This window comes from Antechinus flavipes, chromosome 1, assembly GCF_016432865.1.
Source record: "Antechinus flavipes isolate AdamAnt ecotype Samford, QLD, Australia chromosome 1, AdamAnt_v2, whole genome shotgun sequence".
Taxonomy (NCBI): domain Eukaryota; kingdom Metazoa; phylum Chordata; class Mammalia; order Dasyuromorphia; family Dasyuridae; genus Antechinus; species Antechinus flavipes.
In genome coordinates this window covers 4,996,437-5,014,436 of record NC_067398.1, presented here as the reverse complement: position 1 = coordinate 5,014,436, position 18,000 = coordinate 4,996,437, and the positions used below count along the sequence as shown (strand labels likewise).

The window sequence follows — 18,000 nt, the reverse complement described above, 5'->3', positions numbered from 1 at the left end:
TATTCTCTCACTGCTGTTTTCTCTAATGATCCCTTTATTCTCTGATGTTTTCTAATGATCCCCTGATTCTCTGTCATTTTCTAACGGTCCCCTTATTCTCTCACTCCTGTTTTCTATAATGGATCCCCTGATTCTCTGATATTTTCTAATGATCCCCTGATTCACTGCTGTTTTCTCTAATGATCCCCTTATTCTCTGATGTTTTCTAATGATCTCCTTATTCTCTGCCATTTTCTAACAGTCCCCTTAATCTCTCAATGCTATTTTCTGTAACAATCCCCTTCTTCTCTGCTATTTTCTAATGATCAGCTGTTCCCTATCTTCAAGAAAAAAATGAATGATGCTCCAAAGAGCCCTAGGACAGAAGCTAGAGCCATTTTATTTGCTTTTATTTTCTGTATCTTTTTTTTTTGGGGGGGGGGCAAACTTCTGAAGCTCACACCCAAGCAGGAAGAAGCAGAAGGAAGAAACCTTAACCTCCTTTTCTTTTTCCCTGGAAGGTGACAGAAAGAGAGTTGAAATCCGGGGGTGCAAATACCCAGGTGACAGAAAAGAACAAGAAGGAATACATCGAGAGAATGGTGAAATGGCGAGTGGAGCGGGGGGTTGTGCAGCAAACAGAGGCTCTCGTCCGTGGCTTCTATGAAGTAAGCTGCTTGGTTTCTTCTTCTTCTCCTCTTCCTCCTCCTCGCATCCTTCTCTTTTTCTTTCTTCTCCTTCTCTTCCCCTTCTTCCTCTTCCTCTTTCTCCTCATCTTATTCCTCCTCATCCTGCTGTTCATCCTTTTCATCATCATCCTTCCTTCTCTTTTTCTTCCTCTTCTTCCTCTTCCTCCTCTTCTTTTTCCTTCTTCTCATCTTCCTCCTTCTCATTCTTCTTATCATCATGCTCCTCCTTTTCTTATTATTCTTTTCTCTTTTCCTCTTCCTCCTACTCCCTTCTCCTCATCTTTTCTCATCATCACATCCTTTCTCCTCTTTCTCTTCTTTCTCCTCCTTCTCATTCTTTCTCCTCTTTCTCTTCTTCCTCCTCCTTTTCTTTCTTCTCTTCATTTCTTCCCCTTTTTCTTTTTCCTCCTACTTTCTCCTCCACATCTTTCGCTTCATCCTCCTCCTCCTCATTCTTCCATCTCTTTCTCTTCCTTTTTTCCTCCTTTTTTCCTGAAGGAGCATCCCTAGGAACCTTTCTCCCAGGCCTGGCCATGTCTTCTGCTGGGAGTCACTCAGGATGAGACTCCAACTGCCAGGGATAAGTCAGAGAAGGACAAAAGCAAAGGGGCGGGGCTGTGCATCCCCAGGAAGTGAAAATGTGCGCTGCCATTTGGCAGACAAACAGGACCAGATGCTGGGCTTGGAGGGGGAGGAGGTTAATGGCCCCTAGTTCTGAGCTCCTGCTCCTCAAGGTCGGTGAATGGGGGTTTGCTCATCACTAAGGGGACCTTCTTAAGTGGGTGACATTGGCAAAGTGAGTGGAGAAAAGAGCTTCCCGGCATCTGTTTGCTTGGAAAACTTGTCCAGGGGTGATTCTTCTGAGACCATGAGAGTGAGTCTTGAGGGGTGAGAGTCAGGCCGGGTTTTGGATTATATCTAGACATGTTGTGTGGCAGTAGAAGCAGACCAGAGGCCTGGACTTAATCAGCTCATACATGGTGGGGGCTGGTAGCCCTACCCTTGCCAAATACTATTCTTTTTAGAAACGGAGGCAGTTTAGATGAGTCGGGGGCCTGGAAACCCTTTTCTGAATTTTGGGGTTTGATTGTGAGGGGGACTGAAAGTCAGTATCGCCCAGAGGATTGGGAGCCCCTTTATCTGCCCCCGCTGGTGTCAGGAGGGGAGCTACATGAATGAAAGCAAGTTGCAGGGGATTCTGGTCCTGGCTCCAAGAGAGCTGGTCCCCAGGACTGAGCCCCAGGGAATGGGGTGTCAGGGTGCTGGGGCCTGATGCAAGCTTCGGGTGTCTGGCTACAAGTGCCAAAAGCTAGTTTGGAGTGAGACATAACACACCTCGATTTCCATGAGTGCCATGTGAGTGCCACGCAGTGGCCACAGTGGGGTTTGAGAGACTCCGTCGGGACCTTCATCCAGGCAGTTTTATTTGGACTTCTCACAAAAGAGCTCAGCCCTGCTGGGAGAGAAAGCAGGGGTCTGGGGAGCAGGAAGCAAGCTGTGTTGCCTTCAGAGATACAGAGACATAGGGAGCCCCCGAGCTGGAAGGAAAGTGCCCCCCTCCCCTCAGCTCGGAACGCAAAAGTGCCCTCCCCTCAGCTCGGAACGCCGAATGAAAAATGAGAGCAGAAATAATTCACATGCACCAGAGGGATGAGCTCACATTGTCGTCCACCAGCAAGGCCCCCATTGTCCACCAGCAAGGCCCTCGTCGCCCACCAGCAAGGCCCTCGTCGCCCACCAGCAAGGCCCTCGTTGCCTTGCTTAGTTGTAGCTTTGCATCAGGTTCCTGGCTCCCGAATGGCTTGGCTGCTTTCCTAAGGCTTGTTTGTACAAGTAGGTGTTCGGGATTCTGTGTTCGGGATCCTGTGTTCGGGATCCTGTGTTCGGGATCCTGTGTTCGGGATCCTGGTCCGTTTCTCAGAGAAGCCATGGAGGTTCCGGGACAGCTTCCCGAGGTCTAGCTCACTCGTGCTGCAGCCTAAGTGAATTGTTAATGGAGCCGTATAAGCCGCTGTATAACCTTGTTTCTTTTTTTAATTTTTTTTTTTTACTTTTTATTGACAAAACACATACCTGGGTGGTTTTTCAGCATTGACCTTTGCACTCACTTCTGCTCCAGCTTTTCCCCTCCTTCCCCCAGCCCCTCCCCTAGTTGGCAGGTAGTCCCATACATGTTAAACATGTTAAAGTGTATGTATAGCCCTGTTTTAAATGGAAACCCTGCGTGTCTCTGACCGGAGGGCCCAGGAGCACGGCTCCTGCTTCCCCGGCAGCGGGAGGGCTGAGGAGTGAATGAGGGCAAGGTTACGTGGGGGAAGGCCCGGTCCTCCGAGCTCCAGCCTCACAAGCCCCAGCACTCGGCACCCTCCGGGCCAGGACGGCTGAGCGAGCGGGGAGAACACCGCTGAGGGGATACAGGGGCTTCTCTCCTCTCGGGGGGCTGCGGGGAGAAGGGCAGAGGCGGGCAGCGGGTGGGCACAGCCGCAGGGAGCAGATGGAGCCGGGTCCCTCTGAGATGGTCTCCTCTGAGGCTCGGGCCAGCGCACATTCTGCTCACGGTGGCGTCCCTCCCAGGACATCTGAGCTTACGGTGTAGAAGCGGCTCGCTCTGACCAAGCACGTCATCAGCAGGAACGACAAGGCAGAGCCCACCGCCCGCCACCCGCTCCAGCAGTCTGGGGGCAGAGCCCGCCTCCTCGGCGGCTTTCAGCAGGGATGGAGCTGCTCTGGGAGAAGGCAGTCCGTCCTCGGGCGCTTACCAGACTCTGCCAGCTGCTGGGCCAAGCCCTGAGGATGCCAAGGGGAGCCAGAGCAAGGCTCTGCCCTCGGGGAGCTCCCTTTCTCCCATAACACAAACCTCCAAGTGTTCCAGGAAAGGCGCTGGCCGGCCGCAGCGGAGGCAGGATTCGCACCGGCTCGCCAGCCTTGCCAACGCGCCGGCCTTTCTTTGTGTTTCAGGTCGTGGACTCGAGGCTCGTCTCCGTCTTTGATGCCAGGGAACTGGAGCTGGTCATCGCGGGCACCGCGGAGATCGACCTCAACGACTGGCGCAACAACACAGAGTACCGCGGAGGTGGGTGAGATGGCAGCAGCGGGCAGGCACCCGAGCCATTGTTAAACTGTCCCTATTTCCACCTGGGGCCCAGCTATCACAGGAGTGTGACTTAGTGCTTTGTGGATGGTCTGGACTAAAGAGCGTGATGGAGGGAATATTAATAAAGAGGGCTCATCTAAAGGGCAGATTGTTAATGCTTTTTTTTCTTTTTTTGGCGAGCCACTTGTTAAACACTTACCTGCAAACACCTGGCTGGCCTCCACAGTGAGCCCTACCTTTAGCATTTCCATGTCCTAGTATCCACAGGGAAGGAGGAATTAAATAACTCTGGCCTAAGGAGGCAGCTTGGGCTCAGAGAATTTGGGATTTGAGCCCACTCTGCTAATGACTACTTTGGATGAACTTAGGCAGGTCCCCAACTTCCCCGTTCTGGACTGGTTTCCTCCTCTGCAGAACAAGCATTTGGGACTGGATAGTAAGCCAGGCAGCTGTGACTAGAGAGTAAACAGAGTCAGGAAGTCCTGAGTTCAAATCCAGCCCCAAATGGTTATTTGCTCTGTGGCCCTATGTAAACCCCTTAAATTCTATCTACCTCAATTCCCTCCACTGTAAAATGGGAATAACAATAACTAGCACCCACTTCCTAGGATGATGATGAGGATCAAATGAAATAAAACCTGTAAAGCGCTCTGCAAACTTTAAGGGCCTGTGTAAATGCCAGTGATTTTAAGGTTGCTGTTAATTTCTAAGGCCCTTCCCAGTTCTGAGCAGACAATCCTAGTTGCCTGGGGTTGCATGCAGGAACCTTCGCAGCTAGAAGGAGCCACATAAGGGGCACCCACTGCATACACCCTCATTCGTGCCTCCGAGGGCAAGGGTTCTTTATTTTTTCCCTATTAAAAACTTACAGGTTCTCTGAAAACGTGATTGAAGACACCATTGACCCCTGTGCATTCTGGATCACTGCACAACCCGTGGGCAGACCCTCGGGGGGCTGGTGGGGATCTTAGGGGGACTTAGCAAGTTGAACTTTAGGTCAGAGAGATGGAGGTGGTCACGGTCCCTGACGTGTGCTCAGCCCAGTGCAAACCGCCTGAGACGGTTGTGGATTATGTCCTGCGCATCCTCGGCTACAAGGCCTTATTTATGTGTGCTCTATGTCAAACCCGGAGGTTCTCCTTCTCTCCTCCTCCTCCTCCTCTCTCTTTCCCCTCTCCTTTGTCTCTATCTCTGTTTCTCCTTCCCCTTTCTTTCTCTATGTTTTTCTCCATCTCATTGTCTCCCTCGCTCTATTTGTCTTCACCAACCCTCCCAATTCCAGGCTACCACGACGGACATATTGTAATCAGATGGTTCTGGGCAGCAGTGGAGAGGTTCAACAATGAACAAAGGCTGAGATTACTTCAGTTCGTTACTGGAACCTCAAGTGTACCCTACGAAGGCTTTGCCGCTCTCCGTGGGAGCAATGGACTCCGTCGCTTCTGTATAGAAAAATGGGGAAGATAACCTCCCTCCCCAGGTAAGAAGACACTCTCTAAGGGGTAGGAAAGCCAGGGAAAGAAGGAAGGGAGGGAGGGAAGAAGGAGGAAAGGAACGAAGCAAGCAAGGAAGGAAGGAAGGAAGGAGGGGAAGGAAGGGAGGAAGGAGGAGAGAAGGGGAAGAAGGAAGGGAGAAGGGAGGAAGGAGAGGAGGAAGAAAGGAAGGGAGGAAGGAGGAGAGAAGGGGAGGAAGGAGGGGAGAAGGAGGGAAGGAGAAAGAAGGAGAGGAAGGAGAAAAGAAGAAAAGAGGGGAGGAGGGGAGGAAGGGAAGAAAGAGGGGATGAGGGGAGGAAGGAGAAAGGGAGGAAGAAGGGAAGGAAGGGAGGAAGGAGGAGAGAAGGGAAGGAAGGAGAAAGGGAGGAAGGAGGGGAAGAGGAGAGGAAGGAGAAAGGAAGGAAAGAGGGGAGGAGGGAAGAAAGGGAGAAAAGAGGGGAGGAGGGAAGAAAGGGAGGAAAGAGAAGAGGAAGAAAGGGAGGAAAGAGGGGAGGAGGGGAAGAAAGAGGGGAGGAAGGGAGGAAGGAAAGGAGGGAGGGAGAGTATTACTGAATACCAGAATCCATGGCTATTTATCTTTGTCATTTCCTTCGACTCCCATTACTCTCGCTGGTGCATCAGTGGATATGGTGTCTCTGGTTGGTGTGGAGGTGAGATAGCTGTGACAGGGCAGATAACTCCCCTCTGCTACAAAGGCTGAGGGTTGCAGAAGTCCCCACACACCCAGTAGATCTAAGGACTGTCTGAGCTCAGGGAGCTTAGAAGGATTTGGACCTTGTAGCCGAGGACCTTCCTCTATCTTGAGATGATTTAGCGTCGTGGGAAGCTTTACAGAGCAAAGGGAATTTACGTACAGTCTTAAGAATGTCCAGCTGGCAAGGGGCAAGCCATTTGTTGCCGCCAGAGTCAAACAGAAATTGTGAGATCTATTCTTTGGGACTCCCCAGACTCCCAGGGCTCCGTTAATACAGATAACCCAGGGTTGACAATTGTGGCTTGTTTGGTCTAGAACTGGAACTTCTGTTGTTGGGAACCTCTGTGGAAACTGGTAAGTTTTCTGAAATCCATCAAGTTAGAGAGGGGGGTGCCTGGGCTCAGAGTCACCGCAGCCAACTCTGATTGGTGTTGAGCAGTCTGTAATAACTACTGATGAGCCATTGGGAGTTAAAAGTTAAATTGTTGTCGTTGTTTAGTCACTTCTCAGTTGCTTCAGTCTCTTAATTGTAATGTTCTTTCTAAAATGTAATATTCTCTGTTGAGTTTTCTTGGGGTCTCTGGGAGCAGCCTTCCTTTCAGTTCAGTAGCCACCACACGGGTAGCCAGGGGTTAAAGTCCAAATCCTTTATTGTCTCCTTCAAAGTCTTGTCTCCTTCACTTGGGGCTCGGCTAGCTTTCTGGAGGCCTTCCGGTCTTGGTTTCAGTGGGGAAGCGAAGGAGGAGAGCCTGCCACCACTTCTCTGGTCTTCCCTTGTTCTCCCCGACTGATTCCTGGCTGAGGCTCCCAGAGCTTCTAGTGGGCTTGTGTGTCTGGCCCTGAGAGCTTCTTGCTTATATGCCCCACACTGAGTATACACCAATCATTAGGTCCCTCGGAAACCATTATTTGTTGGAGGATTAAATCAATGCCAAACTAAATGAACAATTGTCTCCACGACTCCACTTAGTACTTTTTTTCAGGTTCTGACCCATAACATCTCCTTGTAGGATCATACCAAACCATGCTAAATTAGATAACCATTGTCTCTATCAATCCCACTGACTTAGCACCTTGTAAGAATCCTTTGTTTCAAGTTCAGCGTTCTGGCCCATAACACTTAATGACCCCATTTGGGGTTCTCTTGGCAGAGATCTGGAGTGATGAGCCAATTCCTTCTCCAGCTCATTTGACAGATGAGGAAACTGAGGCAAACAGGGTCAAATGACTTGGCCAGGATCCCAGCTACTAAGTGTTTGAGGCTGTGCTTGAACTCAGGCCTTCCTGACTCTAAGCTCAGCATTCTATCCACTGTTATGTAGCTGCCTGAAAGAAACAGTAAATACATACATAAAAATTAAAATAAAGACATTAAAAAAAAAACCACCCATGGCCAGAGTCATCAGAACAACACTGAGTTTGTCAAAAAGCCTCGTAGAGTTCTCCCTGAAAATGGCGAGTCTGCCCCAGCTTCTTCACTTGGACATCTGTGAATGCTTATGGGGTGTGCCCAGATAGGGAAGGCAGACAGAGGCTATTTAAAGCCTACAAAGTGAGGTCACTGTCCAATTTAATTCCAGGCTCTATGTTTCTTTGCCTCAAACAAATATAATCCTTTGAAGCTTTTTCAAATGGAATAGCTTAGATCTTCTGGCATGTGGCTGCAGGGGCCTATAAGCTATTTATAAAAATTTAACATTTTCCTTTCCCCAATGACATGTCAAAACAAGTTTAATATGCTTTTTTTTTTCACATTTTGAGTTTCCTTCCCTGCCTCCCCTCCCCTCACATCAGGAAATCAAGCAATTTAACATGAATTATACATGTGCAATTATTCAAAACAAAAAGAAAAGAAAAGAAACAGAAAAGGAAATTTGAAAAAGTCTGCTTCGATCTGCATTCAGACTCCAGCATTTCTTTCTCTGGAGGCAGAGGGCATTGTCATCGTAAGTCCTTCAGATCTCTCTTGGATCATTTATTGCTGAAAAGAGCTGAGTGATTAACCGTTGATCATAATACAATGTTGCTGTGATGTGTATAATGTTCTCCTGGCTCTGCTCACTTCTCGCAGCATCATGTAGAGCTTTCCGGGTTTTCCTGAAACGATCTTGCTCGACATTTCTCACAGCACGATAGTATTCCAGCGTAATCATATACCACAATTTGTTCAGCCATCCCCCACTGACGGGCATCCCCTCAGTTTCTAATTTACCACAAAGAGCTGCTCTAAACATTTTTGTATTTGTGAGTCCTTTTCCCTTTTTTGTCTCTTTGGGGTACAGTCTAGCAGTGGTATTGCCTAGTCAAAGGGTATGCAGTTTTATGTGTAGGGGCTTATAGGTTTTGGGGGAGGTGAGAGCACAGAATTGTAGGGTTTGCGCCAGAAGGGTGATGTCACTAGGGATACCTGGGGGATATAATAAACAGCATTCAGCCTGGAGTCAGGAGTCAGGAGTTTAAATTCATCCTCAGACAGTTATTGATTGTGTGACCTTGAGCAAGTCACTTAACTCTGCCTCCATTTCCTCCATTGTAAAATGGAGGTAATAATGGCACTGAAATAATCCCGGGGTTGATATAAGGATCAGAAGAGATTATATTTGTCAAGGTGCTTGGCACATTGCCTGGTACATAGAAGATACTTAAGGAAGACTTGTTCCCTTCCCCTTTATCTATCTTCCTGAATACCTTCCCCACTACATTACTGGGAAACTCCTCCAAGAGTTCACAGCCAGATGTAAAATCTCAACAGTGATGCTCCCCTCCTTGTCCATAGGAGCCCCCAAATCAAAATCATTGGTGATGGGATGGATCACCAGCTGCGCAGGAGACTTCCAATCCCTTCACAGCCTGGGCCTTTCCCCCAGCATATATATCTATAGCCTCCTGTGCCCTGGTCCTTGCAGTGATAATCTCCAGTCTCAGCTGCTGCCCCCCAAAATACCATCAGTGGCCCATCACTCCAGCTCCCAACTTAGACAAACGAGGGCAGATCTTGGGAATTTCTCTTAAAGATCTCAATGATGGGCTCATTCTGCTCTCCCCTTCTGGTTCTTTCACCCCTTTGGCCAAACACTCAAGTTAACAAAACAGAACAGACTTTGAGGATATTCGATGCAAAGCATCCATTCCTGAGCCTATAAAAAGTAATTTTTTCCCTCTCCTGAGTGGCTCCCTTACCTCCCTTGCCTCTCTCTCTCTCTCTCACACACACACACACACACACACACACACACACACACACACACTTTTCCTAGGATTCCTACAAAATCAAACAATCCGACAATTCACATGATTCAGAGCCAGGTACCCAATAGGTGCTTAATAAATACTTGTTGATTGAGAGTACTTCTATTCATAATGGTTGTTTGGAGTCAGAGAAAAGATAGTATCTATGACACATCATTTTTGTCTTTGAGTGATTTTTTAAAATCCCTTTTGAAGACTCCATGGGAGTTTTTCTTCTTTTTCTATTTCTGTTGTTTCTTTGGAGATTCTGGAAGCACCCGCTCTTATACACCAGGAAAATGGTCCTGTCACATTCCCAGAAGTCCTGTCAAAGTACTTTTGAAAACTACTTAGCACAATGTCTGGCACATAGTAGGTGCTGACAAAAACACCTCTTGAGGCTGAGGTCCACTAAGACTCTCAAACTTCTTTCACATGAACTGTGTCAAGTGACAGAAATTCTGTTCAATAGTTGTAGAGTTGATTTTTTAAAACTAAAATGTAGCATTTTCCGGCGATTACTACTACAGGGAGATTAGGTGCTGATTGGTTAGTAGATCACAAGGCCTGAGAGTGAATGCTGCCTCCGACATCTACAAGCTGTAAGATACTGGCGGAGACAAAGTTTTGTCTTTGTGACTCAGTTTTCTCACGCATACAATGGAGGGGAGGAGGCGATAACCTTTGTGGTCTGGAAGGTCAACCAGCTCTAACTCAGCGATCCTAGAACCCAATGAGATCATCTTTGGGGATTCCAGTTCTGACCCTTGCATTTGTTTATATTTTCTAGAAACAATAGTGTGAAGCTCTCAGGTGAATCCTTCAGGTTTCCTTCTTAAATTTCTTGTGTGGGTGTCAAATCCTTGCCAAAGAAAGACATAGCAAGAATTATTTGTACTTGCAGAGTAGTTTAGGGATCTGTAACAGGATTAAAACTAGTCAGGTCTTTGATTGTGCTAATTTTCTATTAAAAAAATAAATAAATAAATCACTGTGGGGTAGCTGGTGCAGTGGATAGAGTGCTAGCCCTGAAGCCAGGAGGACTTGAATTCAAATCCCATTTCAGACACTTAATAGTTCCTATGTGACCCTGGGCAAGGCACTTAACCCCAATTGCCTCAGCAAAAAATAGAGAAAGAAAGAAAGAAAGAAAGAAAGAAAGGAAGGAAGGAAGGAAGGAAGGAAGGAAGGAAGGAAGGAAGGAAGGAAGGAAGGAAGGAAGGAAGGAAGGAAGGGAGAGAAAGAAAGAAAAATGAATGAATAAATCGATCAATCACTGAGAGAAATAAAGTGCAGGCCATCTCTTTCCCTGCCCATTTCTGCATCTTACTGTGATGAAGACTGGGATGGTGGGTGTGGAAAAGTATGGCCCTAAAGAACCGGTCTCCTCAGTCACAACTTGAGGGACCCCTAAGCTGGTTTGTCTGGGAAAGCAAACCTCCCACTGATTCCTTGTTTCCTTCCCTTTCCCGTTCAGGGCACATACGTGTTTCAATCGCTTGGACCTCCCACCCTACCCCTCCTACTCCATGTTGTACGAGAAGCTCCTGACGGCCGTGGAGGAGACGAGCACCTTCGGGTTGGAGTGAGGAGAGGGGGCGCATGTGGTATTGCTCGATCGGGCCGCCGGCGCCCCCCTTCCTCCCCCTTCCCATAATCTGGGCATCTAGTGGTTTTGTTTTCACTCCAAATCGGATCGACAACAGCTGTGCATGAAGAACTAGCTGCCTTCTTCTCCGAGTCACCTCCGGCTTCCCCCTCCAGGTTCTCAGTGGCCTGCTAGCTCGTATGCAATATCCCCTCCAAGCCCACCGGGTCCGTGTGTCTCTGCATACCTCCATTACTAACGATGAAATGCGAATGCAAGTTATGCTACACTCGACCAAATGTTAACCAATGTTTACTTCTGTCCGGACTGACTGGAGATGAAACGCCCCTCGCCCGACCGAACCTCCTGCCCGAGCCGGCGTCATCCTGGTCCCGCCTCCCCGGAGCCGGCCCCGACTTCCTTCCCCCCCCTTCCTCCCTTCCCTCCCGTGTATCCACCCATCCAGCTTGGCAAAACTGACATTTTTATACATTGAACTCGCGACCCACCTGTGTGACGTCCATCCCCTCCACTGGAACTGACCCAAACACATGGTGCAAATAAGACATTTTCAAACCGACCACAAATGTTGTGGGATGCAATGCAAAGCAGCCCCGTGGCGGGGACGCCGTGGTGACCAACGGAAGCTACACTTCCCTATCAGGAGGGGGAGCTGGAGAGGGAGGGCAGCGGGGATGCCGGCCACGTGAAAAGCACAAGCGTGCACATGCCCAGGGAGGAGAGCCTCCCGTAGCAGAAAGGACCCCGTCCCGAGTGCTGGCGAGAGTACGACCGCGGAACGGGAAGGCGGACATTTCACTCTTGTTTTCGTCCTGTCGGGTCCTGTGGACTGGTTTCTCGATCGTCCAGGGTTAGCGCTTCTTCCAAATTGAACAGTGTCTAGACAATCCCGTCGTTTCCTCAATATCATGTATCACTTCTCTAACAGGGCTAACTTTTCTATGTTTTGTTTTGTTTGTTTGGGGGATTTGGGGGTGGGGGTTTTCTCATCAAGTGCAAATCTGTGGCCCCTCCGAGGTGAGTCTCCCGAGGAGCAGAACCCAGGGAAGCAAATCTGGGGAGACCGGTGCTGCCATTTAGGTATCGAGGGTAGCGTAGCCCCTCTTCCGAGTTAGCGGAGGTTGTGGTGCCCCTGGAGTGAAATTTCACTGTCTCCGTGGCACGTCAAGTTATACCAAAATGAAGAGCCAGTTCCTTTCAACATTTCATTCACAGAATTCAGGAAAGTCGATGTTCAGAAAACCACTGGGAAGGTCCAAAGTGAGCCGTTTCTGACGACAGGGATTTCTGGGCAGTGGGTGCTTCGGAGAGTTTCCGAGGAACCGGGGTAGAGTGGTTGTTTACAAGTCTCATCCTGCTTGACTCTATAACTCCTGAAATGTGTCATAAATGAAAGTGTTTCCCTTCCCTGGAAAGAGGCGCAATTGGCCACCCCACCAACCTGTCAAAAAACAAATTGTTTTCTCACCTTAACTCCCACCATTTTCTAACCCACAGAAACAAGACACAAAAAATCACTTGAAGGTCAAGCAAGGATATATATATATGAACTTGGCCATCAAGTGCATCCATTCTGTGATGAAGTCCAAGTCCCTTGGGGCTCCTCTTCAAGCTCAAGAGGAGCTTTGAGGATGGCAATTTGATGGGGTTTCTCCACAATTCCCAGCCTATTTCCAATCAGAATGTATACATTATAGAAAACTTCATTTATCTCAATTCGATGTTTTTATAGAAAAGTTTGAGCAATATGAGGATTTCAGGAAGTCCAGAACTTCAGACACCATGTACTTCAGCATCTGAACAGTCACAAACAAGCCCAGAAAGGTTTCTGAGCTTTGATTCAATCAGAACCGAGGTAACTAGGCCACTCTATGGATGTTCTGGGATTCAAGCTGTCTCACTGGAGGGCACTCTTTGGGTGTGGGGAAACACCACGATGGACATTTACAAACCTTAGCAAAAATCAGAATCCATTCATCCACAAATCCCGTTTGTGCTAGGCCCCGAGAGGAACAGGCATCTGTACAAAACCATATGTGCCCTTCAGAACCCTACAGTCTCGACAAGGTACCAAAATTGATTTGTCATGAGCCTTGACCTCCCTATGGAGAGAGGGAGGGAGGTATGTGCTGGGCAGACCCTGAGCACTAATGTGCTTCAGCCAGTGGGTCTTTCCTTTTATCTGGATGTGAACCACTCTATGGCCTCCCAAGCCTGCTCAGACCACATGACATGGAAAGTGTGGCTTTCATTAATCTGACTGGCAGCTTCTCCATTGAGGAAGTTGTTCCTTCTATCTAGGATCATAGATTCAGAGCTGGAAGGGACCTGAAGGGACACTTAGTGCCACATTTTCATTTTTCAGGTAAGAAAACTGGAGCCCAGATAGCTTGTGACTTTTCTGAGATCACTTACCTATGACAGGTGTGAGATTTAAGCCCTCAGCCTCCAACTACTCCCTCTTGCTGCTTGGTGTGCATAGCCTAAGTGACTCAGGGAACGCCCCCAACATCCTCCCCTCCGATGTGAAGAGGATGCTCAAGAAAATACTTTGGAGAGAGAAAATGTTTTGTCCTCCCCCAAAGACATTTGTTTAGCCAACAATACAATCATGGGGCTGGAAGGAGAAAAAATCAAGTCTAGGGGAGAGGATTTCTCCTAAACTGAATTGTTTGCCATTCCTTTTAACCCAGGCAGCAACAAGATAGATGTCTTTAATCAAAATGGAGAGCAATGACTAACAGGTTGGTCTCAGTTTGGCCAAAGACCCTAAGCTTCGGATTTAAAGTGAGGAAAGACCTTAGAGGTATTCTGGTTCAGAGCCCTTGTTTTACAGATGGGGAAAGAGAACAGGTTCAGGCCCTCCCAAGACCACTCTGGGAGACTAGAATCATAGTCTAAATCCCCTCCCTCCAAAGTCAGTTCTCTCTCCAGCATTAACAAACCATCTCCCTAGTAAAGGGGAAAGGAAAAAAGAAAAAAAATGAAAACAATTTTTTCCCACCTTGATACCAGGGATTTATTTTAATTTGTATTTTGTGATGTATTTGAAATAATTATGTTTCGCTGAAGGAAACCTAGGATTTGTGTTGTCTGATTTCCTCTTCCAGCCAGAACTGCTGGACCAGCCAAACAACATCCCAAATGGAACCAAAGGCTTTCTGGCTCTTCCATGGGGCTCCCCCCTCCTTTCCTCTTTCCTCACAGCCTCAGGGATGAGATGCAAACCCAGCAAGATATTGGGGGCACCTCCTTGCCCAGGTCAGCCTCAGCCAAGGGGCCCTGCCCAAAACATTCCCTCATTTATCTAAATTAAAAACCCCACTTTGGGGGAGGGAGGGAAGGGAGAGCTGAGTCCATTTCTTCCCAGTCCAGCTGTCCCAAAGTTAACTATCCTAGAACTGAACCCAGACCAAGAAAAAGACCTTTTTCTTTTTTTGATTTTCTTCAGCATTTAATATACTTCTCTTGTCTAAAATCAAGTTCCAATTTAAGTGATTTTGCAATGTTAATATATAGGATTCAAAGTCATGATCAGGATGTCTCTTTTCAAAGGCTTTCCCTTCTCTCCTCCCCATGTTTGTTTTAAAGATTGGTTTTCCCCTAAAAGTAAGGAACTCCAACCTGCCCTGACCATATGTGTCCTAAGAGACAGGCTTTGAGTCCCAGATCTTTCTGTATCAAAGGACAGCCGTCTCCTAATACCACATAAATATTAATATAAAGGCATAGAGAGGAGATGTCCAGACCAAACTGGAGAATGATTTCTGAAAGATCAAGAAAAATCAACTCCAATTCATCTTTAGTGAATGAGTGTGAATAGTGGCAAGGACATGAGAGTCTGGAGCCAAAAGAGCTGAGTTCAAATTCCAGCTTTGCTCTTTAAGACTTCTGTGACCTTTGGTGAGTCAATCACTCTCCAGGACTCAGTTTTCTCATCTGTAAAACACAAGACATTGAACAAAACCATAACATAGAATTCTTCTATATCAGTGAGTTTGCAAAGTCATCCTTTGTCCTGAATATTCTCAGTTCACGGGTTGGATTTTGTTGGAGGATGAACGGAGACTGATGGACGTGCAGAACTGAATTATATTTTTGCAGATTCAAAATAGCTAAAATAAAGAAGTCTTGGTCATTTTTTTCAGTGTGAACCTTCACCTTCTCCCTACAACTCATCGATTGCCCAATCACCATTTCCAGGCAAGATAAAACACTTTCAGAGGAAAACAAACAGACCTTTCTATAACAAATATGTTCCTTGATTTGGCAGTTTCCAATCTTGGAGCTTTTGAGATTGTTTGCAATACTGTGTCAGAAAAATCTGAGATCGATTTTCCAGTCCTCATAAGGTCCTAAAGAGAAATTGTTATTTTCTTGTTAGTAAGTACTGTAGTCCCTTTGTTTCCATAAAAAAAATAGATGCGTGTAGATAGTGTATAGGTAGACTAGCTAGTGTGCTGTTAGCCTAATTCCCTGCAGCTTCCAATTTACCTAAAGAAATATCGACTCTGATTTTGTTAAAAAAAAAAAAAAAGAAAAGAAAAAGAAAAGAAAAAGAAAAAAAGAAAGGAAAGGAAAGGAAAAGAGAAAAGAAAAATTAAAAAAAAAAAAAGACTTCCTACTAAGTCGATGGCAGGACAGGTCCTCATTCTGGGGCTGATTTTGCTGATACTCAGGCTTTGCCTTCTATTCACTCATATCACCGTAAAGGAATGTCAATAAAACTTTTGTTATGGCACTCGGTGTCGACTCCTAATTGTGACAGAAAGGTCTCCAACATGGGGGCCTTTGGGAAGTTTGGATGAATGCACTGAGGGCCCCGTGGGTTGATGGGGGCTTTTCCTGAGGTTGTCAGCATTACCAAAGCTGGTAAGTGGGTCCATTGCTTCAGCTACATCCTCCTCTTGCATGCCAGAAAAAGATGGAACCAACCCACCTGCAAATAGGGACTATTTCTTCATTTCTCCTTTGATGGTACGTTGGGGATAAGAATCCACCTTGTCTCCACACTCGCCCACACTGGTGTTCATGTCCATCTGTGCTGACTGAATTACCCTCCCCCCCACCCCCCGCTTTGGTTCAATGACTGGCAAGATAGGGCTGGACAGGGGGTACACAGAGGCCAGCTTGTTAATAGAAAATAGAGGACAAAAGGATCCTTATTTTATCACCATCTTTATGAGGCTGCTAATGACCAGTCTGCTTTTCAGTCAGTCTGGGGTTCTTTGTCAAGTGGGAAGGTGAGGTGAAGTCTCTGCTCCAAGAAATCAGGGAAATCCTGATGTTGCAGAAATACAAACTGTGTCTGCTGTTTCCTGGGAGGCATTAGCCTTTCTAGGCTCCAAGAACTGGGGCAGGGAGGGGGATGTGAAGAGGAAAAAGCACTGAGAGATGGCTCTTTTAGCAGAGTTCTCAGCCTCCAAAGATGTTCATCTCAAAGCAATCCTGGAGCACTGACCTGGATGGACATTCGGACGAGATCCCAGAAGTGCCGAATCTGAGCATGTCGCATAATGACTCATCCAAGGAAAGCCTCCGACGTGAACATGTGCAGACATGCTGTTCTATAGAACTTCTTTAAAATGTAGATTTGTAGGTTCCAAAAGGGCTCAGAAAGGCCTGGAGGCCAGACACAGCAGAGGCACTAAGGGCCAGCCTCCAGAATTGTTATAATCATACAATTAGTGGAGACTCAGTCCCACCTCTTCCACCGACACATGTGGGATCTCTCACAAGTCACTCCCTGTCTCTGAGCATCCATTTCCTCAAGTGTGAAAGAAGACTTTGGAGGAAACTACATCTCAGGACTTTCCAGAGCTGCCTTTCCTTTCCACTGTCTGTCCCACAGGTGGAAGTCTAGGATGAAATCAATCCCATTCTCTCTTACTGGGTGGGACCTTAGTCCAAGCTTGAGCTGCATTTCTAATTTCTTCATTTCCAGGTCATTGTAAACCTACAACGGCTTAAAGAATCTAGAATTGCAAAGACTCAGGGACTAGCAGGAACATTCTAGGTACATGGAGAAGGGATTATATGGATCAGATAAGGAAAAATTTGGGAGTATATTTGGATTTAGGCCATCTCCCACCACCACCAACAACAACCCCCCCCCCAAAAAAAATGAAGTGGTAGGAAGGGAAATCTCCACTAATTAATTGCATGACTATAAAGGCTGGAGGCTGACCCTCAATGTCTCAGGTCTGGCCTCCAGTCTTCTCCTTGGGTTGCTAACAGTCTCAGGCAGAACCTACAGATCTATATTTTAAAGCAGTTCCTACATAGCCTACATGGCTGCAGCTAGATCATTTGAGCAGGGAAGAAGCTAGAACCATGGAGAATTACAGAATTTCAAGCTGGTCTACCTGAAAGGATTCCCTCAGAGGTCCTCCAGTCTCTGCTTGGAGCTCAGAAGGAGAACCTGTCTACTCCCTTCAGAGGGAATCCCTCCCTCTTTGAAGCAGCTCTATTGCACAAAACTTTTCCTGAATTAAAGCTCATTTGTCACCTCATAAAATTAATCTATTTATCCCAGATCTGTGCTCTAAGGCTGAGAAAAACAGATCCAATCTCTGTTCCATGATAGTCCTTCAAAGACTGGACCAATCCCCAGCTCCTATTCAGCAGCTCAATCATTCAAAGTTCCTTCATACACTCTAGGACTTTCTGAGACGAGTGAGCTACCAAGGCTCTAAAATAGGTTTGTGGTTGTTCCTACAGAGCAAAGTCGCCAAAGGGGTTTGTTTATTTCAAATATTTTGATAACTATATTTTAATATGACTGCTTTCTTTGGGAATTTTCTGTATTTTATTTTATACATTGAAAAACTTGATTCTAGATGGGAGAGAAGCCAGGAAGTTGCCTGAGCTCTATCCAGTTTCCCTCAGGAACACTAAATCAAGCCTCTAAACCGATTCCTGAGTGAAAGAACCCTCAGAAAAGACAGAATGAAACAATTTGCCAGATACTTAGGACTTCAGGAAAGGTCTGTCTCACTTGGGTAAAAGCAAATGCTCAGTCAAGAACAGACACAAGTAATCTAGCTGGAGGCTCTTAGCACGGCACAGACCAGTGGAAGCCCCTGGGTCCTGGCTCAGCATCTATGAGGTTTCCAGCCCCAGAGGAGAAGGCAAACTTTGAGCCCCACAATCCTGAAAAAAGCATGGCTAGGCTGTACCAACCCAATGCAGTGGGAAAGCTGCTAGCATCTTAA

The 18,000-nt window shown here is 47.0% G+C and overlaps 1 protein-coding gene across 1 annotated transcript in view; it reads left to right on the top strand.

The window, feature by feature from the left end:
* The window catches only part of HECW1 (HECT, C2 and WW domain containing E3 ubiquitin protein ligase 1), a 183,928-nt gene extending 168,401 nt beyond the window's left edge, over positions 1-15,527 (top strand). Inside the window, 5 exon segments of the mRNA XM_051978484.1 lie at positions 501-647; positions 3,627-3,741; positions 5,045-5,221; positions 5,224-5,242; positions 10,655-15,527. Of these exon segments, the coding sequence (XP_051834444.1) occupies positions 501-647; positions 3,627-3,741; positions 5,045-5,221; positions 5,224-5,242; positions 10,655-10,766 (570 nt within the window). The 3' untranslated portion in view covers positions 10,767-15,527.
* Positions 15,528-18,000: the final 2,473 nt, after the last annotated feature.